The following is a 23,917-nucleotide window of genomic DNA, read 5'->3' on the forward strand; positions in this document are numbered from 1 at the left end:
CAGCAGCTTTATTGTGGGGAGACAGCACCAAGCTGTCACGTGGTCTCTGCCATTTCCTAAGAAACCAGCTTGAAAATGAAAAAGAAAGGAAAAAAAAAGAATAATAAAAGAACAATTAAAAAAAAAAGGAAAAAAATTAAAAAGGAAAGCAACAAGAAGGGAGAGCAGAGGACTAGAGAGCCTGACAGTAACCCAGGGCCACCACCACCACACAGCACACAGGGACAGATTACAGGGGAGCACTAAGGTTTAAAGCAAGTAGGAGGAATGGTCCTGTCCCCACCATGCCCCTAGTGCCATGGCAAAAGTGTCAATCCCACTGCCAATGCCACACAGGGAGGCCAGCCCTGGACCAGCAGCAGGAAACAGTGGGAATGAAGTTTCTCTCATTTGCTTGTAGTGAATAAAAACCAGGGGATGGCTTCTGTGACACAGCTCCTGGCCAAAGCAAAGTCCTTCTTCAGGGACCCCCAAAGCCCTACCTGGCTTGCAAACTTAAAAAAAACCCAACACAAACAAACCTCCAAGAAAAATAAAGCAAGGACAAGCTCTCTCCACTACGTCATTTTAATTGCATCGACACCCAGAAATAAACGTGCCAAGAGCCACCCAGCCAAGAGGCATCCTTCCATGGTGGGTCTTACTTTCACACTCCTTTCACTCAAAAAAAAAAAAAGAAAAAAAGAAAATAAAAGGAAAAAAAAAGGAAAAAATATATAATTATAATTGCACTGGTTGATGTACAAGCACAGTCTCTTCCCTTTTCACACACTGGTGGGTTCTGCTGGAACAGGAGGGTGAAGCCCCAGCGTGGCCACAGCAGCTCCCCAGGAAATGAAGAGTTGTACAAAACAGTATGAAGATTTTCTTACAAACTGCAGTGTTTACTGGTTGGTTTTTTGGATTTTTTTTTTGTATGTTTTCTTGTAAGTTTCAAAACTAGGTTTTGGGTCACTAATGGCCTGTATCTTTTATCTACAGTAAATTTAGCATAAATTTTTATTTTTAGGAATGTGTAAGGCATTTTGGTAAGTTAACTGTAAGGTCCAGGGTGAAGACTCATCAAACTGAAGTCCCTTCCTTTGAACTGTCCTCTTGCCCCTGGAGAACAAAAAAAGAAGTGGGTTACTCAGCTGGCCTCACCCTTATTCTCATGGCAGCTAAAGGCCCAAAGCATTTCACAGATGGGCCAGGTCCTTGACCAGCATCTCGTGTGGTCTCAGCCTTTCCCAAAAGCCACCCAAAAATGGTTTCTGGCAGCAAGGACCACCTTGCCTCCACTCTTAAACCCCTGCCTGCTGCACACTGCCCCAGGGCCTCCACCAGCACCAAGGGGAGGGACATGGCCACCACCAGTACCATTTCATGAAGCTGTTCTTTCAACTTCTTCACCATTTCTCTCTCTTTGGCCAGTTGGTCCTGGGAAACCTTCAGTAGCTCCTGTAGCTTGGTTGCTGCCTGGCCCAGGTCCTTTGTTAATTTTTTCTCTTTTTCAAGTCTTTCCTACATGGCAGTCAAAAGAAGGCACCTGCCTGAGCCTCCCTTTGCCACCTGGTGACCTTCCCCATTTCAAAACACCTCAGGTCTGCATCAAGCTGTCTCAGTGACCATAGGCCAGAGGAACACCCAGTTCCCACCTCAGCAGGGAGAACAGGCACCTCCAGAGCTCTCTCTGGCTCCCTGGAGATGCTGTGGGCCAGGACTGGATGGTTTCCCAGTGTGTGGAAAGCCCAGCCTGTGACTGTTTGCTCAGAGCAGCTCACTGATCTCAGCCTGCAGGGATGCAGTGGCCCTGCTGTCCTTCTGCCACACTGGAGCTCTCAGCCCTCTCCTGCAGGGTGACCATGGGATGGGCCTCACTCCCCAGTCCTCAGAAATGATCAATCATGCCCATAGTCCTGCTCACACGTGACTTTTGCTGTGGTGACACAGCCAGCTCACCTTGAGATGCTGGGCCTCCTCCTTGTCTGAAGCTGCTGCATGTTCAGCCAGTCTCAGCTTTTCCAGCTCTGCTTGCAAGCTGCGTGCCAAGCTCTGGGCCTGCAAAGGGACACACTCAGTGAGCACAGAAGCCAACAGTGCCAGCATCTCCCACACACCCAGCTCCAGCCACCCCGAGTGCCTGTGCATGTGTCCTGCTGAGGAGCTGGGTGCTGCAGACACACAGAGCATTGCTTCCAGCAGGGAGATGGCATTTCTCACTTGGAGCAGCAGGAAACCCAGCTCAAGCCCGTAACCCTCCAAGGAAAAAGCTGGCACAAGACATGGGGGGGTTGGGAGAGCTGAATTTGAGGGGCCAGTGATGCCACATGGCTTTAGCACAGCTGCTGTAAGAAGTCCTTCAGATGTGGGAGGGAACGTCTCACAGGGATGTCTGAGGTGTGGACAGTGATGGGGAAAAGCCTTCAGATTAATCCTTCAAATTAATTCTTGGGCTTCATTAGCAGCCAAGAAGGCTTTGCACACCCTGGTATCCTCTCACCCACACCCACCTCCTCCAGCTCCCGTGCCAGCTTTTGCCGCAGCATTTGCTCCTTCTCTGCCAGCGTTTCGTTCTGCTCCAGCTGGGTTTTCAACTGTGTTGAGAAGAGGGGAAAACACCCAGAAATAGCATTTAAAAAAGATTCAAGAAATGAGCTAGCAGGGACAAGAGAGCTGGGCTGGACACAAGAAATAAAACCAGAAGCTTTCCCCACAGCTCCAAAGGGCAATAGGTACAAGCATCCCCCCTCTCTGCAGGAAGATTGCTGATGGCAAGCCTGGGGCCTGGCTTAGCACTGCTCAGTTTTGCTTGCTCCTCAGGCAGCACCAGCTGGGATGTGGGATGAGAGGCATCCCATAGAGAAAATGTGCCTGGCAGACCCCCATGCCTGGGAGAAGGCTCCACAGCTAACAGGATTAAAGGAGAAAGAGCCCTGCCACTGGTGAGAGGTGTCAGCCATGAAGGGAACAGCTGCTGCTGATGCCCTCAGCCCAGCTGCAGCAGGATTTATGGAGCCTCTGTAACCCTAATCCTCCCTGGCAGGGAAGGGATCCTGGCACAGCACTGTCAGGGGTGTGTCCCCTTCCTCTGAGGAGACTCTGAGCCCCACAGGGCACTGTCACCATCCCCCAAAGCTTGCCAGAGGGCTCCCAAAGGGAACAGCCTGCTGAAAACCAACTGCTATGGGAAAGGACACATGGTCAATGCATTCCCAGCATCCAGGATTCCAACAGGGGGGTGCTGGGCTGGCTGCCCCCCAGCACAGGATGGGACACAACACAGCTGAGAGAGCCCTGAGCAGAGCTGTGTGCAGCTCTCCATGCGGTGAGAGACGGTGACACAGGACATGGGACATGGGTTAGGGTCAGACCCTGCCCAGGAGTGGCCTCAGCACCCTAACCTCGAGGGGTGCAGCCTCACTTGGCTCACATGGTGACCCCACCACTCCTCCCTCCTGTACTCAGCTGCTGCCTGACCTGAGGGATGAGCAGCAAGCCTGGCTCAGTGACACATCCCTGTGCCACAGCCTTCCCACGAGCCTACAGATAAAGCCTGCCAGATTTTTGGCTTGCACACCAGCTGGAATGCTTGAGAAACCACCTCAGTTTCTGCCAGAGCAGGACAGTGGTATCTGAGCTGGGCAGCTGCAGGCTCAACAGCTCCCAGGGGTGCAGAGCAAATGATTCTACCTGGATGGATGGATGGATGGATGGATGGATGGATGGATGGATGGATGGATGGATGGATGGATGGATGGATGGATGGATACCCAAACCCCTGCCCCAGGGTGGTGTTGTGGTGACCAGTGTCCAGCGGTGGGGCAGCTGGGTTTTTCTGCTACACACCAGCTTGAGCAAACCTTGCTGCTCTCCCTTCCCACCCCATCACAGGAGGAAAGACAAGCAAATAAAAATCTCCTCCTGGGTCCCAGCAAGCCCCTCTGAACATGTGGTCCCCAGCAGCACCAGGTGTGCCCATCAGAGGCTGTGATTTCCTGCCCTCCCTCAGCCCACAGGAAGGGCGCTGGCCCCAGAGCTGCTTTGCAGGCCAGCCCCAAGGACCCAGCAGGGCATTCCCAAAGTCCCTCCTTACCAGGGCCAGCTCCTTGCTCTGCTTCTGTGTTTCAGTCTTTGCTGCCTCCAGCTGCTCCTGGGACTCTGACAAGAGCAGCCTCAACTGCCAAAGAAAGGAAAAGAACCCAAACTCCTTTTATGCACTTGGTTTAGGAACTCTTTGGCCCAAGGAAGCTTTTTTATGATGCAACATCTTCCCAAAGAGGTCATGGTGTCATCACATGCTGACGTGCCTGCTCAAGCAAATACAGCCATGGGACAGGTCTGTCTCACCTGAGCCACAGAAACCACACAGGCCACCCAGGAGCAGCAGACAGCACCTCCACAGAGATCTGTGCTGTGTTCCTGACCCATCACCGTGCCCATGATTCTTGGCTTTAGGAGTCTACAACCCAGACTGGACCAACCACCTCCATCTGTTTTCCTCTTTCTTTGCAAAGCTGCAGATCCCTGGGGCACCTCCCAGATGCCCAGGGCACTCCTCAAATCCTCAAAACGTGCATGGATGGGGAGTCAGGGTCAGAAAAAGCCAAAGAAGGCAGCAGCCTCCACACTTACAGCTTCAACTTCTTTTGTGTAGTTCTGGCGCTCGGAGCTGGCTGTCTCCAAGTGATTTTCCAGTTGTGTTTCCAGAAGAGAGGTGTATTCCTTTAGCTGGAAAGAGAGGAAAGCAGGAGGGGGTTGATTGTGTGAGGTCCAACACATCCCAAACATCCTGTGGCTAAAGGCAAGTCAGGAGATGGGGCCTGAATCAACCCGTGCAGAAACCTCCCCTCCCCAAAAATCCTCACCTGATCTGTGCTCTGCAGATCTGCTTTCAACTTCTCCACCACACCTTCCAGGGATTTCAGCTGCAGGTGTGACTGAAGCAGAAAGGATCGGAGAAGGACACTGAGCACCTTTGGCTCAATCAAAAACTGGCTGCTATGTGATTCCCACCTTTCCCACTTCATCCTGTACCCATCCAAGGGGAGCTCCATGGAAGAGCTCTCCTTCCCAGGGAGGACAAGTCTAACACACACAGGCCATAAATGGTGGAGAAAGGCAACAGCTGTTGCCTGCAGCACTTCAGGTGGCTGCAGTCAGGTTTCAACACCCGAGAAACCATCATGAGACTCAGCACAAGCTTCCTGCTGAAAGCACTTTTTGGTCTGGAAGCAGCAATTTTCCAATGAGGTGGCATGGACTTGGTTATTAAGAGAGGCCAAGCTGCCAGAAAAAGCACTTAAACCCAGGCTGGTTTTTGAAGAGGACTCTGCAGAAATGTTTGGAAAGGAGGAATTCCTTTCCTCTCCACCGGGAGGCAGGATTGCTCTGGGAGCTGCCCTAGGCACCAGACATTCTTCCCATCAGGAACAGCACCAGCAGCCACGTCACTCTGTGCAATCCCACAGCAGCCCTCAGCAGTGCTGGCACTGCAGGAGCCAGCAGTGGGCTGAGAAATCAAACATCTCTTGTACAACAGCCTCCAGTGCTGGCACTGCAGGAGCCAGCAGTGGGCTGAGAAATCAAACATCTCTTGTACAACAGCCTCCCCCAGCTCCCTGCAGTCCCAGTTCACTCCAAAACCCCACGTGATGGATGGGGAGCAGCCAGACCATGGAAAACAGTTCAGTCTCAGTTCTGCATTCAGGAGGGAAGATTCTACATGAGGTGGGCTTTTTGTCAGCTGGCTTGGTGGCAGGAGGAGTAGATTTGGGGAGAAAAGGAAGCTCCTGTGTCTCAGTGTTCACAGCTGACAGAACACTGAGGGCTACCAACCAATTTACAGCCAACAGATCCCCTTCTCCTGGAAGTCCTGCTCCAGGAGCACCAAACCCAGCTGTGTCAGCAACACACACCTTTTGGAGCTCCTCTTCAGAGGCTGTGAGCTTTGCCTTCCACACCTGCTCCTCCTCCTCCACGCTCTTCTGCAGGTTTCGCAGCATCCCCTCCTGTGGGCAGAGCCTCAGCTGAGCCCAAAGCTCCTGCAGCCCCAGCAGGCTGAGCAGCCTAAGGGCTGGAAGCCTCAAAAGCCTCTCCAAGGATTTGGGCCAAACAACAGGGGACAGAATTAGAATCAGGTGGGGCTGGGGGCTCCTAATCCCCATTCTGGCTCAAGCAGCTCATCAGAGCCCTTGCTGTGTCTCATTCCATCACAACCAGCAAGGTTTCCAACACAATCAGGCTGAAGAAGAGCTCTAGAAATTCACCTTTATCCTGTTCCTCTGTCTCACTGACAAATACTCCACCACACAGCAGCTCCCCCAACACACCATGCCCACCCTGAGCTCATGGGCAGCCTGGGCTGACAGGAGACCTCTCCAGAGGGGTTTCCAGTGGGAAGCTAACACAGTGCAAAGGGCAGGAACTTACAGTCTCTGCGAGGATCGTTCTGTACTGCTCACACTCTGCCTGTAAAGTGCTTTGCGCTTCCTCTGCTTCTTTTAATTTAAGAGCTGAATCCTAAATGGAGAGGGAAAGGAAGAAGAGAGAGATGAAAAGAAGAAACATGTGACCCTCCAGCACACCCTCACCCCTCCACTTTCCAGCCATCACTTACTGGTGGCTCTGTTGTGATCATCTGCTGCTTTAGCACACCCACGGTCTTCTCCTTAAACTCCTGTAGCCACGTGTCATAGTCCTGAGTTTGGGAAAAAAGAGAACAAGAGAGAAGGAGGATGCTTAGACCTCTCTCCTTGCCATGAGGAGAGGCTCTGGGGAGGGCTGGGGACGCTGTCCCACCTGCTGTGAGGACACAGTGACTCCTGGCAGGGCAGAGAGCAGCGTCTGCTTGGTCCGCGTCTGGAGCGCGTCCAGCTGTTGGGCCAGCTCTTCCTGAAACAGGGACAAACTGCAATGGATGGAGCTCCTGGGCACTGCTGGCCGGGCTGACAACACTGGCCCTGCTTTTCTGTGCCTACAGGGCTGGGGAAACCAGCCAACACAGAAAACTGCTGGTGCTGGGAACCACTAGAGCATCACTTCCAGTTCAACCATGTCCCTGGTTCCCCAACCATGACCAGTACCAGGGATGCACAAGAAAAATCTTGGAGAAGCTTGCTGAAGAGTTGGACCAGCACTCTTCCTAAGCAGACAGGAAACCCAGGGCAGGCCTCCCTGGTGGCTTGGGAAGCTGAATGCCTCCCTTCCAACACCAGGGCAATGCCAGGCTCACCTTTGCTTTGGTAGCAGCAAGCAGCTTTTCCTCACACGCCTTCTCCACCGTGGTCAGCGCTTCCACTGCCTTCCAGTTCTTTTCCCGAAGGTCCTGTGGAGACACCACCCACAGAGGGCAATGAGCCACACAAAGCTGCTTGCTGGCACTGCAGGGGATTTATTTCCAAGCCACTGCTTAGGGAACTGGGCTTTGGTCAGGAGTCTGTCCATAAGCATTCCTTTCTCCCCAGTCTTTCCAGTGGCTCCACACACCCCATTGCTCTGGCAGTGCCCTGGATGGGACAGGAGCTGCAGAAGCAAGCTCAGGATGCCTGCAGGGGACACAGGCCAAGTGCAGGGATGCAAGGTGGTCTCCACAAAAGTGACACCACCTTGCAGTAGAGGGATAAGGAGCAGAGGAGCAGGAAAGTGTGAAGGAGCCTCCTCAGAGATTGCCTTGGCCCTACCAGGGTAGGAGCTCTCTGGCTTAGCAGGTCCTAAACCTTGCAGGAGAGCAAGGGACTGACATGTCACCTCAGACTGCCCACCAGGGGTATTCCTGCTCTCTGGCAGATGAGGCAAGGCCTCCAGGGCTCCAAGGGGCTGGAAGAGCCTCTGGCCACACCCTGGAGCCATCAGTAGGTGACCACGATGAGCTGTCTGTCATTCACTCACGTTGTTTTTCACCTTCTGTTGCTCCACTGCCTCCCGCAGCTGTGTGGCTTCCCTTTCCAAGGCTGAGAGCTGGTCTGTCTTCTCCTGGAGTCTGGAAGGGCAGGATGCAGGAGTGAGCCTGAGCAGTCACCCCCCTCACGGGCAGCAAGCTCCCGAGATGGAGACACAGCCCTTCCTATCCTGGTCTGCTCTGGCATCTACACACAGCAGGAGGAAGAGGGAGCAGGACTAAAAACCACAGCCATGGCAATACTGGAGTGGGATCTGGTTTTCTACCCCCTTACCAGCAAGAAAATGCAATCACTTAACATGCTGGCTGTACACACACAAAAAGAGGAAGAAGCAACCTGATGCAAAGGCCAGGAATCCTGGCTTGCACCACTGGGGCTGCTCCTATCTGTGGCTCATTAGGCTGAGAGAGCCCACAGCTCTGCATTTTGAAAGTATCATCCCACTGTCTTGAGTAACCCTAAATCAGGGCTGCCAACCAGAGAGCAGACAGCTGCAGGTTCCCTCCACACCCTCAGATCCCCCATGTGCCCTGAAGGGACCCTCAGCTTGAGCAAACCAAGGTCCTTGAGAAGAACTACACACATCTCCTGGGGTCTCAGGACAACTCAACAGCTGCCTTCTTTAGAGGGATGCTGGATGCTTGCTGGCAATGGGGGCATCTGAGAAATCCTCCCCCCATGCAGAGCCTTCTTGGAGGTGCCCAGCACATGGACAAGGAATAACAGGCAGGACTCATGACATGGGAAACTCCAGTTAAACGCCAGGAAACGTTTCTGTGCTAGGGGGTGGGGGAAGAGGTTATCAAACACTGGAACGGGAACCCAGAGTGGTGATGAATCTCCATCCCTGGAGATACCTGGGAACATCTTTAAAAATCTTCCTCTGGTTGGCCCAGCCTTCAGCAGGGACTTGCACCAGAGACATCCCACACCCAGCACCAACACCAGCAGAACCTCCTGTTCTGTAGGAGTGGTCAGACTCCATGTGCCTGCCAGCAATTCAGTCCTGCTTCAGAATGGACTGGCTGTTACATGGGGCCAGCACCAGAGCTAATTAATATTTTAATTGAAAATAAAGCCCCAAGCTTCCCTGGAAGGCAGGAAGCCCTCAGCCACAGGCTCAGTGCCCAAGGAAGCCTGGGACACATGGACAGCAAGCTGGAAGTGCCACTACTAGATGTGCACCTGGACCCACCTGGACTGCAGCTGCTTCATTTCTGCTTCATTGGCTGCCTGGAAGAGAGAAAGCACTTTGATGACCTGCCCCAGGGATGTGACACAGGTCAGCCCTTTCTGTGGCATCCCAGAGAGGATGCCAGAGCAAAGACAACTCAGGGATTGTGTAAGCAGTGTCACCCACTCCCCTCCTCCCACCCCAATTAAACGAGCACACAACCTGCAGGTCTCTGTCTTTTTCTGCCTCCCGCATCTGGCCTGCCTCCAGCAGAGCTTCAATGGACTTGATCCTCTCCAGAAGCTTTGCATTCTCTGAGCTGGCATCCTGCAGCTTCCCTTTCACACTGTCCAACTCCAGCAGCTTACTTTTAACCTCTGCCTCGGAGCTCAGCAGCTTGGCCTGCAGCTCTGTTGGAGGGAAGCGTGACAAACACAGTAGGGCAGGTGCAAACAAACCTGGACACTCCCCACCCTGCTCTGCCCACGCAGGATCTTAGCCAAAGAAGCCTTTCTTGGCCAAGGATGCTTTGGGGAGGCACAGAAAGGGCAGGCAGGGATGCAGGCCAGCACAGGAGAGGGACAGAACCACGGACCAGCCCATGTCTCGCTCACACCAACACCAGGCAGCCTAACTCATCCCTGGATCTATCTCCTGCCCCAAGTGGTTCCTCCAAGCTCTCAAAGTCTCCAGTCTGCCCTACAGCCCTGCCCATGCTGATCCCAGTTCCTCACCAGCAATGCTCTGCTGCTGCCCTTTGGTCTTTTCTGCATCTGCCAAGAGGCTCTTGTAGCTGCTCTGGGTTTTGCGGAGCTCGTCGCTGACCTCATCCAGCCTCTTCTGCAGCATCACCTCTGCCTCCCGTTGGTAAGCCTGCAGGGCAGGAAGAGAAGGTTTCCTGGAGTGTGACAGACACCCCAGCCAGTTTGAAGTAAAGCTTCATGTGTCACATAATCTTATTTTTAAGCTGTGTTTTGGGGGATTTAAGTCATCTTCCCACCACGCTCCCCCTGCGCATGGAGCACCCTGCGTTGTGCTCACATTTCATCCCATGCCAGCCCTCACATTGGGAAGCAGACAATACCCAAATGTCTCAGTCCTGAGCCAATTCCATGGCCAACCTCTCCTCTGGAGAGCTCTGAAAAACCTCCCAGAGCCCCGGTTCAAACCGCCCCAGCCCAGCAGGGAGAGGTGCTGGCACAGGGCTTTGCAGAGCACAGACACCCAACCACACTTCCACAGGAGGAGGAACTGTCTGTGCCATTTGGGCCAGGGAATACTTTTTATTTTCCATCATGGAAAGCAGCAAGGAAGAGGCTGGCAAGGGCAGGAGTTTTGAGAGGGAAGGCAAAGGGAGAAGGATGAGTTGCAGCTTTACAGGTACAAGTGGCACTCTTGCAGAGGAAGAAAAATCACTTTGCATGGAGGGGACAGGAAAAGGTAAACCAGCAGGCCTGTCTCTGTCCAAGGGATGCTTTCAGCACCACCAGGAAAGCAGAGCTGCTCTGGTTTTTGAGGATTTGACTCAGCTCAGAGCTCCATGTGTTACTGTGGAACACATTCTCCCTAGCACCTTAAGCACATCCCTGACTTAAGAGTGAGCTAGTGTGATTTATTTAATCAGCATTAACGTGTGCAGTGAGCTGACATCCCTGGAGTTCTCCCAAAAGTATGCCTAGGAGCTCCTGCTTTGAGCAGAGAAGCAGCTCCTGCCTTCATACCAGCTGTGACCTCACATCACCCTCCTCAGCTGCAAAAGCAGCAGGAGCCAAATGCAGCCCACCAAAATGAGAGCCACATCTTCAGGCACACAAAAAATTAAGAGCAAGGATATGGAAGTTCCCCTTCCTCTAGGAACTCCTCTACAAAACTATTTTGGCACGTGCAGATAAAGGTCTCTTCCACCACAGCCCCTTCTTGAAGAGGCCAGAGCAATTCAGAGACATCCCTCACCCTGTCTGCTACACAGGGATTAATGCTCCCAGCAGACAGCTTAGCAACATCCCAGCAGGATCCCAGCAGGAGCACTGTCAACATCCCAAGGAGATGCTCTTCCCTGTGGGAGCACAGCCTGCCAGCAACACACCTCTGTATGCTCACAGGCTCTGCTGGGGAGGTGTCCTTTCAACACCCCTAAAAACCCCCAAACCCAGCCACTCCCTGCTGGCAACTAAAAAAGCCACAAGCTCCATCTCCTCCACCAGGGAGAGGGAGATGGTTTTAAGCCACAAGCTCAAAACATCTGAGTTTGAGAGAGAGAGCACCTGCAGAAGAATGGCCTCAACCAGGGCATGCTGCTCCCTGGGCTCTGACAGTGATGTTACACAAGGGCCACAGGGAATGTGACAAGCTAATGGGGGGCAGAGCAACTGGGAAGCCTGCCAGGCAGCTTCCTTCCCAACCATGGACATTTCTGTCCTTCCCAGCCCTTCCCATGGCCAAGTGCATGGATCCATTCAGCCACCCAGCCCTGCAAGGGGAGAGGGTTTGCCAGGGCCTGCCTGACCTGCAGCTGCTCGATTTGCTTCTCCGAGGCCGTCGCTTTGATCTCCCAGCTCTTCCTCTGCTGCTCCTCTTGCTGCAGCACCTCTGACTTCTCAGACAGCTCTTTCATCAGCTTGCTGCACTCCTGCCTCAACTTGGCCAGCTCAGCATTTTGCCTGCAGCAACAGAAGCAGGGTTATTTCAGCCCACAGGCCAGCCAAGCCTCCCTGGTGTTGGTCGGGGGAAACACATCCTCCCGTGGGCCTGATACAGGACTTGAAATGGTGAACTTTGTTTGCCTGTTTCTAGGACACTCCTGGTCCTTCAGGGAGGGGGTGGAAAGAGCCAACAAATCACTTTTAAAAAGCCCTGTTTCAGTCACAGGAGACATTCCTTTCTTATGAAGTAGAGGACACATGGATCTGTGTTCCCAGACACAAGAGGAAGCACTACAGCTGGAGTCCACTCTGTAATTATCTGCCTGCTGTTAATCACCAGTCATTTCAGACTGTCTATAAAAAGGAGTGTGAAATTCTTCTACCTAGCTCCTATTTGTCCTGTTCTCTGTAGCATCACTCCCATCAATGAGCTGGCAGCATTTCTTCTCAAGTTTGAGAGTATCAGCTCCCCTATGGGGGAAAAACACCACAGTGCCTTCTGATGCCTTCTCCCCCCTCCACTGCCTGTTGGATCTGGCATCAGCACAGGTGACCCCAAAGGAGAGAGGGATTCCCTGCCCTTTCACTTGGGAAGAACACCCTTGTTTCTCCTAGTGCACCCTCAAGAGCCATGTGGCAAAGCTCTTCCTCCCTCATTCCCTCCTCCACCTCCAGCTAGTTGGGGTGTCTGCAGGAGTACCTTTGGGAAAGGGGGTGGCCAAGCCAAGGTCTGCCAGAGGGCAGCCCCAGGCTCTGCCCCTCCTCCCAGCCTTACTTGCTTTCCATCTGGCTGGTGGCCTGGTTGAGGGCATCCCTGAGGATGGAGTTCTCCTGCTGCAGGCGAGCCAGCTGCGTGTTGGGGCCATTCTCCAGCTGTTCCTGCAGGGTCCGGATCTAGAGGAGCCCAACAGGGGTTAATGCCACCACCAGCCCTTCTGCTGCCCCTGTCAAAGCCCAGGAGATGAGCAGGAGGGACTGGCAATGCAGGGAAGTGTGTGCTGATGCTGACAGCCCTCAGGGGTGCGACATCCCATGAAGATGCTCCAACGTGCCTCTTCTCCAAAGAGGTTTGGAGTGGCTTTAAGGGATTGGGGGGGTATTTAGGGAGTGTGGGGGGTACCAAGTGGCTCTTAGAGGGGTGTGGGGGGACCTGAAGGGGTTTGGGAAGGGATCTGAGGGAGTTTAAGGGGCGTTTAGGGGGGGCCTTAAAGGGGTTTTGGGGGAAATTCGGCACCATGGCCCAGAAGCACCGCGGGCTCCTGCCCCTTCCTGAGGCTCTCGCCCCCTCGCACAGCTCAGCCTTCTCCAGAATGTCACACAGGTGCCACCAGCAGCCACCTGGCAGAGGAAGGAGGCAAGTGCAGGGCTCACTCTAGAGCTCACCTTGCCCTGGAGCTGCTGGGTCTCGCTGACATGGTCCTGGTAGCTGGCCTGCATCCGTGCCTGCACGGCCACGATCTCCCGCTCGCGGGCCAGCAGCTGCTCCTTCAGCCTGCCCTCCACGGCCCCCGCCTTGGCCCGCTCGGCTGCCAGCTCCTTCCAGGAAAGGAGGCTCCCAGTTAGTCCTCAGAGCACAGGTCTCCCCATTTGAAGAGGATGTGGCCTCCTAGCTCAGCAGACTACAAAGTTTAGCCCTTTTGTTGCTGCCCCCATGCCCAGGTACATTTAGCACTTACATTTCCTCCTGCATTTTGTTTTGGGCTCTGTGGCCACTGGATGCCACTGTTGTTCCATGTTGGGCCAGCTAAGAGAAAGGAGTAAGACAGCCTGGAATTTTATTTTCCTCCCCCAGGATAAATAACATCACACAACGTTCGGGGCAAAGAAGAAAAATTAAGCAGATGGACTTGACAGCCACAAGTTCAGTGTGGCAGGGATCTGTTCTGCCTTCAACATCCAAAAAGAGGTGGGGGCAGGGGGCTGAGTCAGGGAAGGGCACTGTAAATAGGATTACAAAGGCACCATCTCAGCTCAGGGGAGCTGAAATGAGGGAGGATTTGCTTTTCTCCCTGAAGGAGAAGAAAGCTGCAATCTCCCACAGAAAGGGTTTTCCACTGCTTCTCCCATGGCTGCCAATGGGCACTACCCTGAGGTTCTTTGGGCTGGCACCTCCCCAGACTGGAGCAGCCCCAACAGAGGAGGGCAGGGGGGGAGATCTCCTCTGCTTTTTGGGAAGAAAACAGCCAACAGGTGAAGGGTCCAAAGAGCCCCATCAGGGGGCTGAGATGTGGGGAGCAGGAGGCACGTGGAGAGCCACCATGAGCAGAGGCCACAGCAGGGATGGCAGGAGGGGCACCCAGGGCTTACCTTGCTCAGCTCCCGCAGTTTGTTCCTGGCAGCAGCTGCATCCTCCTGCTCAGCTGAGAGCTGCTTCTCCTTCTCCTCCAGCTGCCGCTTCAGGACAGCTACAGGGTCACCCTTCTGCGTGGCCTGCCAGCATGGGGTGGCACATCAGTGGGGACCAACACCTTCAGAGCCATCCCCCCACCCCACACACACAGGGGACATCCTGCCCTCTGCTCCAGCGGAAAATTCAGCTCCCTTCTCCCAGACACCCTCAGGGCCTCAGCCTCAGCCTGCCTGAAAATAGGGTGCTTCCCGTGCCCCTGCACTTCCTGAGGCTCAGCAGAGCCCTACCGTGTGCCAGGTGTCCTGGATGATTCCTGCTTTCTCCGTCAGGATCTCGATGAGCTGCTGGGCCTCCCCCTCACTGAACACCATGCTGCTGACTGTGGACACCAGTGTCTTGTAGGGCAGGTACAGGGCCCCATCTGAATCTGCAGGAGCTGGGGAGGAGAGAGGAGAGATTGGGACTTCTGGGGACAACAGCAAAAATATTGTATCATCTCAGCAGGCTTCAAGCCCACAGCTGCCATCTCAAACAGTCATCCAACCCAGATTTCCAGTCACATTTGGTATCTGTGAGTGAGAACAGTAAGAAAAGCACTGGAGATGGCACCACACACATGCTCCTTGAGTCACCTGTCACCTCTTCCTGGCTCAACAACTGGTCCCAGCACCTGCCATCATCCTTTACCAAACTGAGAGACTCTCACCAGAAGCTGGGAGTGCTTTGCCAGTGCCAGGGGGCTCAGACATGTCAGGCATCAGAAGCTGGACCACACCAAAATACAACCTTGCTGAAGGATGTCACTCCATGCATCCTTCACAGTGGTGCCAGTGACAGCAAGGTCATCTCCCACCTTTCACCTGCCAAGCCTGTTCCAGCTCTTTGCTAAGGGAGCAACATGACTCCAACCCTTCCCCTGCTAACCTGGGAAAGCCAAGGAGCACCAGGGACCATGATGCTGTTGTAGGACCTTAGTGCACATGGTCACAATACACAGAGGCAGTGGTTTAGGGGTTCCTGCATGTATATGTGGCCCTGTGGGCTCCTCTTCCTAGAAAACCACAGAAGGAAAAGCAGTCTGGAGTCCAGTAGCTCCAGAGTCCCTGAAGTCATTAACACCAGAGTCTCTTGAATACAAAGCTTTGGACGCCCCAGACAGCAAGGTTCAAAGAAGAAGGAGGAGGAGGAGGAGGAGGAGGTGCTGCAGGTATTGGAGCAGAGATTCTCCTCTAGAGAATGGACCCCATGCTGGACAAGGTTCCTCCGAAAGGACCATGGAAGGCCCCACACTGGAGCAGGGGAAAGGTGTGAGGAGGAAAGAGCTGGCAGAGGGTGGCTGTAACAAACTGACCATGCTCCCCATCCTCCTGCACCACTCAGGGATGGGAGGTAGAGGAGTCAGGAGGGAAGGAGTGAAGTTGAGCCTGGCAATAAGCACAGGAGGTGGTGGGGAAGGCATTGTTTTCACTTTAAAAAAATCTCTGTTTCTCATCTATTTTACTGAGGAATGAATTAGTTTTCCCCAGGTTGAGTCTGTCTGGCCAGTGACAGTAACTGAGTGATCCCTGGTAGATCCATCTGGAACAGCAGTGCCAAGCCCTGGCAGCAGCCGTGTCTGTGTCCCCAGCCACAGCCACTTCCCAGCAGTGCAGCCAGAGCAGCTCCACCCCCGTGTGCCACCAGGGCCCGAGGCTTGGCTCACACTTTACTCATGCTAGCAAGTGCAGGGCTGCAGGACAGCACATGGCATCCCCTGGCTCAGCCCTGCTGCTGCAGGGACACACCACGTGGAGTTCCGCCCCTCTCCTGGTGGAGTCGCAGGAGAAAAACACCCCAAGCCACTCCTGTCAGGTTTGCCATCTGTTTCAGTGCTTAGGATGTGTCCTTGAGCACTCTGAACACCCATTTTTATCTGCCACAGAATAATTTGTTCCTTTGCATTTGATGAGGAGAGATCGCAGCTGCTGAAAACACGTTGGTCAAACTGCAGTTGGCTTCATGGCACAAATCTACCCAGAACTTTCCTTTGCAAAATCCCACATCACTCTTCACTTTCAGGACATGCAGGACTGGCACTTCATACCCAAGGGAATCTAAGTTTGGAGCACCCAAAAACCTCCCAACTTAACAAATGCTAAAAAGTCATCTCCCAGCCACATTCCCTCAGCCGTTACAGCTTGGATTTAGGAATTTAGGGCTTGGATTTGTGTGTTTTTCACATGGGTGCACACAACAAACCAGTCACCTCCAGTTTCCCCAAGCCCACCACCCCTGCAATACCCTCCAGGAGCAGCTTCTCCAGTCATTCCAAACCCCATCACCGTGTGGAGATTTAGTAAAATCCTTCCCTCAGAAGAGCAGATTCAAGGGGTTTAACCCCTCTTTGAAACCCAGCAGCTGCAAATGCCCTGCTGAGTAGCAGGCCCTCTTCCAAAATGTGGGTGTGGAAACTGCCAGGCTGCACAGCAGGTTTGGATGTGCTGCAGAAGGGCAGCAAGAAGGGATGTCTTTTAGTTTGGTGGGTTGTTTGGTTTTTTTGGTAAAGAAAGAAAGAAATCTATGCACATCACATGAATTCTTTGAGAACATCTGAGAGGCTTCTGCCATGTGTCCACATGGGAACCCTTCCACAGGTCTGAAAGCACTCACATTTTTAGTGTCTGTAATTATCACTTAACCAAAAATAAATCCCAAACTGTTCCCAGTGGTAAAATGAGAGGCCAGAATCCACCAAGAGATCTGATTTTCCCCTCCCTACACCTTTTTTATACTCTGCAGAGTTCAGGACCACCTGATCTTTTCCATCTCTAAGTCAATCAAGTAAGGCACGACTTATGATGGTTAAGTTTTCCCTTCCCTGTGAGACACCCAAAGTCACTTCCCTCTAATTTCTCTACAATCAATCCCCTGCAGTCTGAAACTCCATCAATCCTCTCTGCTTGAAGAATCCTTCTTCACCTCCACCAAAGGAGGAGGAAACGCTAGCAGTGACCAAGTGTGGGAGAGCTCCTCTGTGCTTTTTAACAGTCAGGGTTCTATGGGGAAAACACCTCATCCTGCCCTTCCAACCAGATGTGCAGCACCTTGGCAGCTGTCCCTCTCCCAGGACAGGGACATGCAGCTCTCATTCACTCCCATCTGCAGAGCCCACAACACAGAGCCCAGAGGAACCTGTCACTCTCCAACACCCGTGTGCTGGAGCAGAGGGATACAGGCAGAGGAATTTGGCCTCACCTGGCTCGCTCTTCTTCTTGGATGCAGCCTTCTTCTTGGCAGGTCCATCATGCTTCTGGTCCTCCTGGGCTGGGGGAGCCTCGCTTTTCTTGACAGCGACAGAGCTGATGACAGGAGCACTTTGCTGGGTGCCAACTGGGGGCACTGCCACAACAGGCACCTCCTTGGGGGCCACCTCCCGCATGGGAGAACTTTTGGGGATGCTGACAGGGGGCGGAGCCAGCACCGGGCTAGGAGCAGGCTCCACCTTTGCCACCTTCTTCTCCTTCTTCCTCTTCTCCTTAGGTGATGGGACGGGTTTCTCCTTTTCCTGGGGGACAACAGCCACTGCTGCAATTGGAGTCTCGACTGCTACAGGCTCGGGCACCCCAGCAGGCTCGGGGAGCACCTCCTTGGGAGGGTCCGTCACTTCCTGAGTAAGCTGCTGCTCTGGGATCTTTCCATTCGGTTTCTCTTCCTTTTTCTTCGCTTTTCCCTTTTTCTCAACCGGTTTCTCTTTCTTCTTTTTCTCTAATTTCTGCTGCTGGCTCTTCTCAAGCTCCTTGCGTTGCTTGGCCAAGGCTTCCTCGTAAGATGTCTCCTTCATGGAGAAGGTGGACACCAGGAAGATCCCGATGGCTGAGATCACCATGAAGCCTCCAAAGACCATAACACCCAGCGTCTGAGGGTCGTACACATCCATCCTGCCTCGCTCCTCTGTGCCTGCAAGACACCAGGACAACAGTTAGGGGCAGCAGGGGAGGAAAGAAATGCAATGGTTTTCCTGAGAAGGATCCTCACACGGGCATCTGTGCCTTCCACTGGGAAGAGGAGCACTCCAGGTTCACATGGCTCAGCCTGACCTGCCTGCACACCCCTGAATTTGTGCTCCTCTGCTACACTGCCCACGCACAGCGGTCCAGTTGTACATCAGTGACTAAATTTCATCTCCAGAAGAACCAAAGAGAAGGAAATAAAACCAGGGATGGAGTCAGAGACAGCCACGAGCCTCATTCTATGTCCAGTGGCTTTGTACAACCCTAAGCCATACCTGCAGCACTAAGAGAGCCCACTTTCAGACTGCTGGGAGCAGGTTGGCCAAAATCTGGGCTTTCCCTGGAGCACCTGGCTTTTTCACTGCCCCCAGATACATATCCAGGTGTTATCTTTGGGATAAAATATCCCCCTGGGAGGAGAAAGCTTTGCAGCAGCCCTTCCCTCTTCCCTTTCCCTGCTGAGCAGCAGCAGAGACCACACTGCCTGCTCTGAGCTCTGGCCAGCAGGGCTGAGCCACACGTGGGGAAAGATGCTGCTATCTCCACTCCTCCTAATGGCTACTTGAACCTATCCTGGTTTCAAATCCAATTTTTGCTGGCCCATCCACGTGTTTCATCCACCAGGGCATCACTTCCATGTGGCTCTGAGGTGGCTCCCCGCCCCCAGATGCTGCTGTCAGGCAGGTAATGTGGGAAGGGACATTTTCCAGCAGTTGCCATGGCTGTGGTTCCTCATCACTGTTACTCAAAACAGAACAAGCAAAATGCAGGAAGTCCTCAGCTACCAGGAGCTCTCATCCCCACAATTAACTGCTGACATTATCAAATTTCCTCTTTAAGGGGGTGTAGGTCAAGGAGGGAGGGAGGGAGGGACGGGCTGGAAGGGGAGGAGGCAAAAATAAGACTAAAACTAAGGAGATCAGCATCTTTTCAAACCTCAGTGCTTGCAGGGAGACATCTCAGAGGCCCTTCCTTTCTAAGAGCTGGAGCAGCAAACTTGAACCTGCGGCTCAAAGATGCTCGAGGTGGGGACAGTGCAGTGCAAACTCATCTCCAGCACCCAAGCAGGGGGTGCAGAGTTGGCAGGAGCTGCAACCTCCCACTGGAGATACCCAATCTGCCTGGGAAAGGATGTTCTAACCAGCTCTCCCTGCCCACCTCTCCAAGGTAAAGCAGCAGAGAGAGAAGCTGGCAGGCAGGAGGGCTCTCCATGCCAGCTGGAACCAGCCAGCCCTGTCAGGGCCAATTTTCTACCCCAGGGCACTGCTGGAGATCCCAGCTGATACTGCAGGCATCCCTCATTACTATTTCACATCTACCCTGGCCATTTGGCACTTGAACAGCCTCAGCCCGCTCTGTCCCAGCACATCTGGTGCCAAGCCATTACCTCCTGACTAAGGAGCATTGCTTTGGGATGTCCCAACTAGGACAGACAGGTAATTCCTAACCACAGTGTGAAAAGGACTGGAATTCCTCTCCCTGACAGTAAATAAAAAGCAGGGCTGGAGAACACATACCCTCAGTCTTGGGCTGGGTATAGGGCTATACCAAAGCACCCAGGAACTGTTTTAGGGCCAGAACAACGTGACCTACATTCCTCACCCAGCAACCCCCAACCTATTTGTAAAAATAAGCCCTTCCTGATCTCACAGCATCACAGTTTCAAATCTAGATAAAAATCCACTGCTCCACCTTGGGGCAAGGGCTTCCCCAAGTGCTGATAAACACACTCCAACCCCACCAGCTGGTACTGCCACCCTCCAAAGCAGCTTGATGGAGCCCACAGGGGATGGGAATGGGGCAAGAAATCCTAAGCTCCACTAGGGAGGATGGATGAGAGGACAGGGGTGGTGAGGTGGGTGAGATGGCAGCGCTGGATGTGGCATCATGGCACCAGAGCCCTGTGCCTGCCCATCCTTACCCCACAGGACTGTCCCCAAAGTCCTTCCAGAGCCCCATACCCTCTGTCCCTTGCAGAGAGCCTCACCCAGCTCCATGGGCTGCAGTAAAAGCTGCCTGTACCTTGCCTCCTGCTCTAAAGCCAGGCTGAGATAAGGATGTAAATGAGCACTAAAGTCCTTCCTATCACACAAAAGCACCCCAGCAACCCCCTCCAGACCAAAAACAACACAGGAACAATGCAGCTGACAGCACCGAGGAGCTGTGGACCTGCAAAAGAGCCCTGGCAGCTGCCAGAGCTCCTGAGAGCAGCCGAGATGCTCAGAGGGGCCATCCAAGCTCCCACTGCTCGAGCAGGGGAACCCCCCCATGCTGTTCCTGAGGACAGATGTGCCAGCAGAAGATCCACAGGAAGGAGAGAGAGGTGCCAGCCAGGAAATGATCCCTGCCAGCAGCAAACCTTGCTGCTGTCCCAGCGCTCCTGCCCCGCAGCCCCGAGGGAGGAGCGAGTTCTACCTGTAGGGCTCCTCCTGTGGTTGGGACTTGGCATGGCCAGCCGAGCAACTTGTTCAGGGAAGAGCCCATCTCTTCCAACGGGGCACAGACAGGCTTAAACCAAGCCAGGCTGGCCTTGGCATTTGGGGGATAAGGAAAAATCTTCCTGCTGGAACTTCCTGGTGCAGAGATGCCAGAAGCATTTATGCCATGGTGTTAGCAGCCAGGAGAGAAGCTCTGCTTTGACATTCCCTGGCCTTGCCACCTTTGCCCTTCCAAGGGCTGGAAGTTTGCTCCTGGATTTGCAGAGCAAGACACCATGCCCCTCACAAGCACGTGTTCCCCTCTGTGCTTCCCACCTGGACAAAGTCTTAGCCAGGACACGGCAAAATGGGGCACCAAAGGTAGTCTCACATGTTCAGCCTGACAGCCACGCTTTGGAGAGGCTCAAAGACTTCAGGATCCTCCCTCCTGTAGCTCCTGGTCCTTCACAGGGCATCACTCCTGTGATGGCATTGTTCCACCTGGCTGGGAGAGAGCTGTGTGCCCAAAAAGTGAGTGGACACCAGCAGTCATGGACTCCATGCTCAAAATATCAAGTTCACATCCAACACTGAGCATATTTACTTCCACGACTTTTCTGAAGTATCCTCCCCTCCTCTCCCAGCCAGAACAGCAGAAATCATCTAATATCTCTATACACAAACTCCTTCCCCAAAACAGCTGCTCCAGGTAAAGCCTTTCCCCACATCAGAACAGGAATACAGTGAACAACTTCACTTGGTGTTCACTTGGCCTTCTCATGTAGAGGAGCTGGCTGAAATGCTGTGCTCTGACTCTTCCACTCCTGTGGCTTTTTCCTGTTATCCATCAAGCTTCCCAAAATCCCAGATAACAGCCCAAGAGACCTGACCTCCCTCACCCCCCTGCACATGCAGCCACCTCTGTTTGACCTGAGCCAAAGTCCAACTCTGCCCTAAGGAAGCAGAACCAGAAAAGCACTCAGCCCTGCTGGTTTTTCAGCACTAAACAATTTCCAGGATGAACCAGCCCACAGACATGTGACACAACAGCACCAGGGCCGTGCTCAGTGTCTTGTGGTCACATTTGTCACTGACAGCTGTGTCAAAAACCAGGCTGGAACCGTGCCACCTGCTCAGCCTGTCCTTCCCTCTGTGACCATACATGAAATCCATGGGAATTCAGCATCTTTATGACCCAACCCTCCACCCACCCTCATTTAAATCACCCAGGCCACACAACAGGTGGGCAGGAGCAATGGAAGAGTCAGGTTGTGCAGTAACTACAGAGATCTTATTTCTTCCCACAGCCAAAGGAAAACACACATTATCTCCTCCTGGTGTCGACAGGTGCTGCAGACAGGAAAAGATGCTCCTGGCCAGCAGGACACTGACCCCCTGCACCCTAAGGCTTCCACTTTGCCATGGTGTGAAGGTGGCATCTCAGTTTAGAGCAAGGCAGCAGGGGTGATGAGGGGCCAGAGAGAGAACTGGGTTCACACAGACAGGCTCTGCATAACCCACAGCAATGCCTGCCAGCGAAGCTCCTGCAGCATCCCTTCCTCTACATATCCTAGCAGCTAAAAAAAAAAAGGAGGGAAAGGGCAAGGACGAGGGAACTGGGAGGCCAGTTCAGCAACAGCACTGCCAGCAGATAAAAAAACAATCACCAGATACCTCTCCTGGAGTTTTTTCTCTCAACCCTGTTGCAATAGAGACAAAAATTAAAAACAAACGAGAAAAGCCTGCACGCCGTGAGCAGATCCTGCCCACGTTGCCAGCAGCCTCTGTTTAAGTACATTTTCTGTGTAAGTGACTGTGCACTTCCAGCCTCCCAGCAGCATGTGCTACTCCACACAGCAACTCCAGATCAGCCCATCATCAACAGTTACAGCTCGGCTTAATTGAACGTGTCTTAGTGCTCCATTAGCTCTGGCAGCAGCAGCCAGCTGGCTTGTACTTGCCAGCAGTGCTGCCAGCTCCCTTCCTCAGCCCAGGAGTGAGAAAATAGGCAGAAAATACATGTGTATATAGGAGAAGAGTGTAACAGCACCACAACACAGCTGCAGCTTGACTAAACTCTGCAGCGGCTATTAGAAATTCTCTCTCCCCTCCCTGGCCCGAAGAGGCATTTCACCGCCGGTCCTCATCCAGCTCCTCTCTGGGGCTCACATCCCAGGCAACCTCGACTCCTTGCAGCCCTTTCCCGCCGGTGCAGGGCTTCGACGAAGGTGAGAGCTGGCACTCCGGGCGCGGACGCTTCTCCATGCCCTCAGCCACGTGTGCAGCACACGCTCTTCCGCTGGAGCGCGTCCCCGGCGGGGCGAGGAGAGGAGCGGGGCAGCCGCGCGGGAAGGCTGCTCCTGTGCCGGCTGCAGGGAGCCCACGGCGGCCGAGGGTCTCCGCCTGGGGGGTCGATGCCTCTGTCTAATAAAAGCTCCGCGCTGCCGGGGGTCTCCGGGCGCCAGCAGAGTTTCGTCGGGGGGGCTTAGTTAAGGAAAGAAAAGGGACAAGGGACAGCGGCCCGAGCGCCGGGACCTTCCTTCAGCGAGTTAATCAGATTAGCAATTGTCATCCGGCCGGCGCTGGAGCCGGGGGCAGCGCGGGGCCCGGACCTCGCCCTGCCCGCACACGCCGCCATTCCGCGCTCAGGGCCATTCATCCGCCCGGCCCCGCCGCACGGACCGGACCCCGCGCCGGGACCGCCGCCGCCGCTGCCCGCCCCACACGGCTCCGCGCCGGGGCTGCCGCCGCTGCCCGCGCCACACGGCTCCGCGCCGGGGCTGCCGCGCCTCGGAGCTCCCGCCCCGCTCCGAGCGCCGGGGCCGGGTGGTCCCGCAGGCAGCGCGGGGGGATCGCGGAAGCGCTGGCCGGGGAAGGGGCCGGGGGAAGGAAGGGCTGCCCTGCCGCTGCCCCTACCCACCCGTGCCGGGTCGCGGTCCCTGGTCTCCGCCGCGGCCGTGTGGAGTCGTGGCACTTTCCGCCGCTGTCTCGCCGGGCTCGGCCGCCGCGTCCCGCCCCGCCCCGTGGCGTCCCGCCCGCCGCTCCGCTCCGCGCCGCGGGGCCCACTCAGCGCCGGGCCGGGCCGGGCGGGGCGGGGCGGGGCGGCCGCGGGGCCCTCCCCTGGGGGAGAGACGCTGCCCCGCTGGCCCTCACGGTGCCTCCGCCGTCCCTCACGGTGCCTCCGCCGTCCCGCCGCTCCGCCTGGGCTGCGTTGGGGCCGGGGGAGCCCCGGGGAGCTTTGCCCCCGGGCTGAGCCGCCGGGGATCGGTGTGCGCCGGACGTGGCTGCCCGCCGGCCTTGTCCCGGGTGTCGGCCTCATCCCTGGGGCACAGCGAGGAGAGCGTGGTGCGGGATCTGGGCAGCTCCCGGCCGGCGGTAGGGGTGCTGCTCCGTGCTCCTCAAGGGCTAGGTGTGAGCACCAAGGGAGCAGATGGGACCCGAAAGGTGCCCGGCCCCTGCGGGAGC

General features: G+C 54.6%; 1 protein-coding gene across 3 annotated transcripts; it reads right to left on the bottom strand.

Moving 5' to 3' along the window:
- Positions 1–857: 857 nt before the first annotated feature.
- RRBP1 (ribosome binding protein 1) lies at positions 858–23,465 on the bottom strand. Of its 3 annotated transcripts, XM_066546246.1 has the most exons (22): positions 23,373–23,465; positions 17,281–17,982; positions 14,334–14,482; positions 14,004–14,126; positions 13,080–13,232; positions 12,472–12,590; positions 11,561–11,714; positions 9,789–9,927; positions 9,277–9,464; positions 9,076–9,113; positions 7,870–7,960; positions 7,214–7,306; positions 6,781–6,873; positions 6,599–6,679; positions 6,412–6,501; positions 5,898–5,990; positions 4,848–4,919; positions 4,615–4,710; positions 4,076–4,159; positions 2,493–2,576; positions 1,942–2,040; positions 858–1,101 (listed from the first exon to the last, which is right to left on the bottom strand). In XM_066546246.1, exons 2-22 carry the CDS (start codon positions 17,960–17,962, stop codon positions 1,063–1,065), a joined length of 2,760 nt encoding a protein of 919 aa, XP_066402343.1. In that variant the 5' UTR covers positions 17,963–17,982; positions 23,373–23,465; the 3' UTR covers positions 858–1,062. The 3 variants fall into 3 exon arrangements, with proteins under 3 accessions (XP_066402343.1, XP_066402344.1, XP_066402345.1); XM_066546247.1 differs by lacking the exon at positions 4,848–4,919; XM_066546248.1 differs by lacking the exon at positions 2,493–2,576.
- Between the last annotated feature and the right edge of the window lie 452 nt (positions 23,466–23,917).

Source organism: Molothrus aeneus, chromosome 3, assembly GCF_037042795.1.
Source record: "Molothrus aeneus isolate 106 chromosome 3, BPBGC_Maene_1.0, whole genome shotgun sequence".
NCBI lineage: Eukaryota > Metazoa > Chordata > Aves > Passeriformes > Icteridae > Molothrus > Molothrus aeneus.

Excerpts from the sequence above, each read along its gene's own strand:
- RRBP1 (XM_066546246.1), bottom strand. The coding sequence starts at position 17,962 with ATGGATGTGTACGACCCTCAGACGCTGGGTGTTATGGTCTTTGGAGGC. Across the intron at positions 7,961-9,075 it reads ATGAAGCAGCTGCAGTCCAG|ACTCCAGGAGAAGACAGACC; the intron begins GTGGGTCCAGGT and ends CTGCCCTTCCAG. Across the intron at positions 2,041-2,492 it reads TGGCACGGGAGCTGGAGGAG|GCCCAGAGCTTGGCACGCAG; the intron begins GTGGGTGTGGGT and ends GTCCCTTTGCAG.